Consider the following 7,941-nt stretch of genomic DNA (forward strand, 5'->3'; position numbering starts at 1 on the left):
CACACCTCTCCTCAGTCTGCATCCACTCAATGAACACTGAGAAGGTGCATTAGCATCTTGAAAGCTTATTTCTTTTTAATTGATGGGAAGCTGTAAAGCTTCTTTATCCAAAGTTGTAGAAGCAAAATGCAGCAGTGGAGATGATCAAATTAATGTGGAAAGGCCCCARGTGTTAATGGGTGTTCTGCTTTCCAACAGTGAATGCTATCGCCGTGTCGAGCTCCTGCGGAACCGCCAGGATGAGATGAAGGAGAAGTTAAAGGAGGCCATGAGATTACGAGCAGCACAAGAGAAAGAGGAGGAGGATGTTGGTAGTGAAGATGAAGAAGAACTGCAGGATYTGCTGTCTCAAGACTGGCGGGTGAAGGGGGCTTTGTTGTAACATTTCTGCAATGTGGTTGATACTCTTTTTATCTGTGGTGTTACTTCACTGTTAGAAGTGAGACACTTTTGTTAAATATTTATTTAAAGAGGATTGTGAGATGGTAAAGAGCCAAGCTTATTAAACACATTTTTTTTTGTAGATCTGCAGTGGTGTATTACTCATTGTAAAAACTGTATATTACAAATGTTTTACAATACTGAACGCACCTTTCCTATTAAAATAAGTGGTTTCCTACCAAAAGTATTTTAATGGGATTAATAAATTTGTAAAGAGTCTATGCTTTTGGAAGCATTAGCTCTATTTCCTAATTTTGAGACTTGGCTTATTGTCTATAGAAGTAAAGATCTCRTATAGTCTACAAAATTTTCCTGGATTGGGGATTTAGGGAAAAAAAAATATTATGCATTTATGTTTTCATAAAATTTATAAGTGCCCTTCTGTTCATTGCCCTAGCTCCCAATAAAATATGTACCTTTTTTTTCAGGGTCTGTTACAGTTTCTCTGTGTATATAAGGATTAAGCTTAGAAATGCTGAGCTACAGCTCCTCCACAGTGTATACCCTGTGATGTGCCATAGCACTGCTGAATATTTTTCTTTATAGWCTCCTGTTCTGCTTAGTGCAGCCATCATGTAGCATATGTCACCTATCTTGAACCAGAGGGATGAGAACACAGTGGTTATACATATATGCMTCACTAAATGAAAATGTCTGAGAGAAAGGTACTGCACTGGAAACTGAGGAGGTAAAATAATAGCTGCAAATACTGGCATTTTTCTGAAAATACTATCTTAGGCACAGAAAGCATCTCAAATTGATTCTGTTCTGATAAACACAGAATAAGCAAAACCAAGAACCAACAAACTTGACAAAACTGGGACATGGAAAGCAAAACTATCTTTGGTAAGTGTCTATTTAATTTTTTTTTTAACTTTTGCAAATGTTTAAATATTTCAAATTTGCTGAGGACTTTCTACAAATAGGAGAGATGTGTGGCATGATATCAAGAAGTAGTGAAAGAACAGGTTAATTTTTTTTTGAGATTCTAGTTTTAAAACTAGTGAGATTTTAAAGGGAGAAAATAAGCTTTGCTSTTATGAAGGCATTACAGCTACTTGCCTCAGAGATGGTTATTAACCAACAAGAAAGATAGAAACTAAACTGAAACATTTGATTTGCCTGTTTTGGATCAAAGATTTTATATGGGAGGAGCCCTTTCTTTATAGTGAGATGCTTTTTTATCACTCCCAATTTCCATGATCCTTGGGTTCAGCTCTTCCTATTCATAAAGCTGTCAAAATTCAAGCAATGGTCCTTAGTGGTWTGTTGCATCCACACATTCCTGGTCACATGTGTTTCCTTACAGCTGTTGGGTTTGGGCTGAGTTTTAGTACATGTAAGTAGCTGTTCCTGCTAAAATGTTTAATGTGACACTGCAGCATTACATGAATTAGGACTGTCATTGAGATAGCAACATTCAGGGAGTATTGGAATACAGGAAAAGCTGTATTCCAAAGTTCAAAGAATATTGAAATTAATAATGAATGGACAAGTAGGAGAAAACGTAGCTGGACCAAAACTGAAATAAAATTTATTTGTATAGGATGAAACATTGGAACATCATGTCTAAGGTGCCTGTCATGCTGCAGTGAAAGATCTCTAGATCCATTTATCCCTGTAAAGAGAACTTCCAGCTGAGAGGGTGGTACACTATTAACAGGACAATCTTTTTCAAAACAAACCAAAAGGCACTCCCCTGGTTTCCCTTAGAGAAGAGTTGAGGTAAGGTTTTAATTGTTCTGTTTATCTTGCATTTCACTGACCCCACTCAGCAAAGCACATGAGCTTGTTAACACTGAGCATCAGAACCCCTCTGCATTTGGCTTAATATCAGAGAAACAGATGTGATTAATGCCAGGTTACACTGAGCATCATGGACCCATTTTGACAATACGAAAATGTTAATTTCTTAAGTTATAAATTACATTTCCATCTCTTATGTTTTTCTGTAATGTTACTTCTGTCTTGTATGTAAATCTGCAAATCATGGTTTCAGCTGTGGATGAGTAGGAAATGAACTGAGCATTAAAAACTTTCAGCTGCTTTAGTTCAGKTGCCCTCATCTTTAGAGTTATCTTGTGGTAAGAAGCTAAAGGCAGTGAGTTTAGTTACAGGGCAGGGAGTTTGAATATTCAAATCCAAACCAGTGCAACCCATTGTTATTAGGAATAGATGGCAGGAATAAACACCAGATCACTCATCATTCTTGCTGGCATGGAAAAGAGCAGCCAGTGGATGTGTGCATTGCTGGGGAAGTGACAGCATCTGTCCCTCTTGGTTGTGACTTGTTCAGGAGTTGGTGCTCTTTCCTCAGAGGAATCTCATAGATCTCCAAATAGTGTTGTATCCAAGTTTTTCACAGCTTACTGTATACAACTGCACCTTTCTTCAGCATTTGAAACAAAACTTTTAGAGAGCTTTGTGAAGATGATGGGAGTGACTTAGTCCCTTGTGACCTGACATACATGTGCCGTTGTGTCAAGAGGGCAAGAAATCATTCTGCTTTTTAGCAATGAAAGCATGGCTAGAAGGGAGAAGAGGGAAATATCCTAACCTTACTCAGTAGTCAAGCTAATTGCTCAAAGTAAATAATCYCCTGTATCTTAGAAAAATATGGGCATGATTAGTAATATTAAGTATGTCTTCAGCTTTACAAAACAATTTTATATACATCWGATGAGCTATTCAGCTAGGTTATTAAACAGAGGAAGTAATTGTTTTTAAAAATACGTACTTCCTCAGTTTCTTTCTCATTTCTTAACTTTCTTGAATTCTATTTTTAAACAATAAAGATGAAAGTAGTCCTAATAACTTGCTCTGTCAATTGCCATTAAAAATGGAATTGGAATTAGGAAGACTTCTAATTGACTGATCTCCAGGACTTGCAGAAAATCAAAGTATTTGAATTATTGGAATTGGAAGAATTGGGAGGAAGACATTTGTAACCCTTATACACTGATATAATAATGGAGTGTTGCCCAAACTTAAGAACTGTGRAATTTCATGCCACCAAAATGTAGCTGAGATTTCCCAGCTCAGTGGTTTTGGAACTGGTAAGTGACTTTGCAGAATGTGTGTGCCTGCATATTTGAAATGGATTCCACAGCTACAGCTGTTGGTATTTAGCTCTCGTGGCAAGGCAGGCACTCACAAATGGTAATTGCTGTGCTAACTTCTCTCCTTGAAGAAATAAGCTGCTGCTGTCATGGCTTAGCTGTGCAACAAGGTCTGTATTTACTACAGAGGAGCCCAAAAGTGCTTGTACAAAAACAATAAACCCAAATAACAACACACCAAACAATGCTCTCATTTGCCAACATGATTGTTACTCCTCTACTACAGCATTTAATTTTAAAATATGCTTCAAATTGCAAATACTGATTAAAAAGGACATTAACATTAGCTTTGGCCAGGCCCTCTGCCAATAAATTCAATTTGAGGAGAGACAAATTTTGCTTATTACATGCCAYTATAATTAGACTCTGTACATTTTATCATCTTAAAAACAGAGCTAGAAATGAGAAAAGCCGTAATACTCAAATATTTCAAAACTTAAAAATACTTTTCTCTTATAATCCATAAAAGGTTGCCCTAGAAAATCACTCAGCCTGCATGAATCATATTGCTGTCATTAGAAACTCATAATGTGAGTATGTAATATTACAGAAATTTCCTTTTGTTAGGTACCATCAAATTAATGTCATTGTTTAAGTTACTGTCTTAAAACACATGCCAGCCTCTAGCGTGACAGTACACATGCACTGATGCAGTATCTGATTTAATTAACATTACTGCATTGCTTCTTGGAACCAAGGAAATAAGTACACTTCAGTGCCAAAAAGGGCAGTGTGTACTTATATCCTTAGAAAGTGTTGCTCAGGCCAAGAGGAGGAAATTTCAGGTGTKAAGCATTTTTTCAGTATCTGCCTTCACCTGATGTTCTGTTCATCAGTTCAGTTAGAATTATCCCGGCCTGATAGCTGGGGAGAAAAATGTGAGCAGTTCCTTTGTGTAGGCATCTAAACTTCCAAAAATACAGTGGAGGCACTAATGCCTTGCACCACTGGTGGCTGCAGCAGTTAAGAGGGGATAGAAGAGATGTCTGTTCAAATCACTCCTTTCCATGCTGTCCTTTGAACACACAGTTTGTGTCACCCAGCTGAGCAGCCTGACAATTAGAATCTTCCCTGCAGAAGCTGTGCCACTGTAAAACCAYGGATCAGTGAGTGTTGTGACTTTCTTTTAGATAATCATGACACTCACTCCAGAGAAAGTCCCGTCCCAAGTATACAAACAGTGCTGAAATACATTCAGCTGATAGTAAGGCTGTGGAAGAAGATGGATTTTCAGACTGTCTTGTGAAACCTGACAAAAMCAGCACCTTGCCTAGAGGCTGCAGCGCTTAGCAGGTGCCTGTTCACGGCAGCGGTGAGGGCTGTGCTGCTTCCTAAATGCTTGACTGGCACAAATACGAACCTTGGGGCTCACAGATGACCCCTGGCTATGCCTGAGAACAGAAAGTACTCTGTATCAGCAGAGCACTGACTTTGTTTATTTTCCTTCTGGCTGACTGTTCCAGCCAGCATTCATGCTGTCAATGTTTTTTTCACTTGAGAAACACAACAGAGCTGCTTGAATTCATTTGAGATGTTTCCAGAAAACCTAATTCCAATTTGATGATGCAAAAGCTGCGGAAGCTGCGGAACTTGTGCCGTCTTTCATCTGGAAACTCAAAGTTGTGTGGGCAGTGACCTTTTCACAGCGGGTACATGCTTCCTCTTATCTACCTTTAGGCATGAGTGGTTTCTTTTCTATCTTGGTTAGTACTGTTCTTTACGTCTCTTCCCCTTTTTTCTTTACCACTTTGTGTTTTGTTTGTTTTGTATACTAAAGCTATTCGGGAGTTTTTTCTTGCCATTCAGAAATATTTTCCAACTAAAGTAWGAAATTGCAATAAGCCTAGATTTTGTCATAATTCTGCCTGTATTTTTGCAAAACACTCTCAGAAGACTTCCTTCTTTGTCCATGTGTCTTTATTTTACCTCTCCTCATTYCTCACACAAATGTGCCCCTGTACAAGTTTGTTTAAATCTTCCAATTCTGCAAGGCACACGTGAATTATTAATGTGAAAGATACTATACACCCCAGAGCTGCTGCTGCCCTTTGCCTGGCAGCTTTACTGGGAGAGCAAAGCTTTGACCTACTTAGTGTTGAGCTGCAATAATTTTTTTTTTTTTTTTTTTTTTTTTTTAATTTACACTAGCCAAACTAGCCATAGAAATAGCTTTTGCTGTTGAGGAAATGAAGACTTATGGAGATCTCTGCTGAGAAAGCAGCTTCATTTCTTTCAAGAATGAAAAGTTAAATACATTATAAATAACAAAAATATATTTTAAGCAGTATTAGCAGAGAATTTTATCAAGGTTAGTATTACAGCCTATAGTTTTTCTAAGRGTTGGAATGGCTAATTGTCAACATTGGGTAAGGCTTCCTGGGTGCTGGGGTGTGGTGAGCTGTTCTGTCATGGCCTTTGGCAGCCTTCACCATCAGGGGTTGTTCTGTGGCTGTATCTGTATTGAAAAAGCTGTTGATTTCTACAGGTYTCCAAGTCTGTATGCACATCTTGCYCATACTGTAGTGCCAGGCTCAGACTCCAGAGCTGTCTGTACCCTGGAGAGCATGGAGAGTAATTGTGGTGTGCCCCAAAAGCTCAGCTGGGACAGGGAGGAGAAGCAGGACCCCAAGCTAATACCTGAAGGCAGATAAGAGACCTTTAACAAAATAGGGAGATGGAGGCTATACAATCAGTCTTGTGTCATTAAAGGATGCTACTGCTGCACTGCCCAAAAGCTGTCTTCTCCTGAGGACAGAACAGAACATGTGAAATTATTGCCAGTGCCCTAAGAGGGGAGGTGGCCAGAGCACAGCCAGGGGTGCTGGAATGCAGCAGCAGCTYGGGGACAGCTCTTTTTCTTCACTTGAGTGTGATGAGAGAACTYGAGGCTGTGACTGCAGTGCCTCAGTAGATCCAAAGGAGGGTYTGAACAGCTGGAGCAAGGTGTCAGGGCAGGAGGAGACAGCTCCTGGGCCTGCCCAGCTCTCCATTCCTCCTTTTGCTGCACAGTGCCGTGCTCCTCCCAGCTGCTGGGCTGGTTCCTGGCAGGGAGGAAGGTGCTGGCCAGAAGCCTCACCACTGAACTGTGCTGCTGGGAATGGGAAGAGCTATAGCAATACTGTAGTCAGTACCCAAGTTCAGTCTTTTGTTCCTGTTTTCCTTTCCCCAGGATCTAATCTATAAATCAGCTTGGGAAAAGACTGGAGATACAAATCAGTGGCTGCTTGTAACATGAAGCCAAATTTRTCTTTTCTATGCAGCGTGAGAAGTTCTCAAAGTACAGCTTCGTTAAAAACCAAATAAAGTTTTACAGAAACACTGCTGATTCTGCTAATTGCACAATCTGGCTCCATCTAGTCCTGAAGAGACTCATCATCCCTGACAATGAGCTAACATCCTTTCTAAGGTTGCCAGTATTGCACAGGTGTTACACTCTTTCCCAATGAGCACTGGGACCTTAAGCGTGATGATATGAAACCTTTAATCGTTAATTGAAAACAAGCAATTTGTCTGTGATCTCAGTTTGACAATCCATAAAATAGTGCTTCTTCAACGACAAGTTAGCAACTCGGTTACAAAGAACAAAGTTTAAACAACACAACAGTTGTATGCACAAAGCTACCACGTCTTTTTTTGTTTTTTAATCAGGAAAAAAATTTATTTATAAAAACGTCTCATTTAACTTACTGTCGAGTCTCTAGCTGAATACAGTGGTTTAGAACACTAACGGCCCATGCTTTTATACAGATTAGCCAAAGCATGAACATCAATGAAAATTAACCCCCAAAAATAACTTGTCTTKGCTTTATGTTATGAACCACAACAGTGTTAAAACTGGAACAGTAATGAAAGCAACACAAGAGTTAGGAAGCACAGTTGCTTAAAGAGTAAAGGAAGTATTTTCTTTTGATGTCTCAGAATAATAAGAAAGTTAGAAATGGCAGAAACTCCTCTGTAGATTAGTCCATAGAAAGCATTGTCTCATGGGGCTTTGGAAAAGTCCTGTCTGGTGGCTAATGCACTAGGGCATGATGAGATACATTACAGAGCCCCCAGGCCAGTAACTTCTGAAGACAGCCTAAAATGTAGGAACAAAAACAAAGAAAAGAAAAGGAAAAAAAAAGGCAAAAAAAAAAGAAAAAAAAAATCTTCTCACTATTAAAAAAATACCACTTGAGTACAACCAGCATAGAACAGCATTTCAGTGCAGGCACGTTTTCTCACACAAAGATTGGTGGTTTGTTTTTTTTTTTTCTTAAATGTCAATTATTGAAACAGTTACAATAGTCCAGAACAATTTTACAGCAGTTTTCTAGAGCTTTCAAATAGCTGTGGTACCTTGACATTATTCCCAGCTTTTCCTTCATTATATACAACCAAA

General features: G+C 39.0%; 2 protein-coding genes across 3 annotated transcripts in view; one reads left to right on the forward strand and one right to left on the reverse strand.

The window, feature by feature from the left end:
* Positions 1-865, forward strand: part of ZNF830 (zinc finger protein 830) — a gene marked incomplete at its 5' end in the record, with an annotated part of 11,352 nt that extends 10,487 nt beyond the window's left edge. The window contains one exon of the mRNA XM_057381881.1: positions 199-865. Within this exon, the coding sequence (XP_057237864.1) occupies positions 199-382 (184 nt within the window). The remainder of the gene's footprint in view (positions 1-198) is intronic.
* A 4,991-nt stretch (positions 866-5,856) lies between these two features.
* Positions 5,857-7,941, reverse strand: part of LOC130582917 (poly(rC)-binding protein 3-like) — a 283,354-nt gene continuing 281,269 nt past the window's right edge. For both annotated transcript variants that reach the window (XM_057381899.1, XM_057381898.1), the window contains exon 13: positions 5,857-7,638. In XM_057381899.1, coding sequence (XP_057237882.1) covers positions 7,602-7,638 — 37 coding nt within the window. In that variant the 3' untranslated portion in view covers positions 5,857-7,601. The remainder of the gene's footprint in view (positions 7,639-7,941) is intronic.

Source organism: Malurus melanocephalus, unplaced genomic scaffold (assembly GCF_030028575.1).
Source record: "Malurus melanocephalus ecotype Western Australia unplaced genomic scaffold, MMel_1.1 scaffold_539, whole genome shotgun sequence".
Lineage (NCBI taxonomy): Eukaryota > Metazoa > Chordata > Aves > Passeriformes > Maluridae > Malurus > Malurus melanocephalus.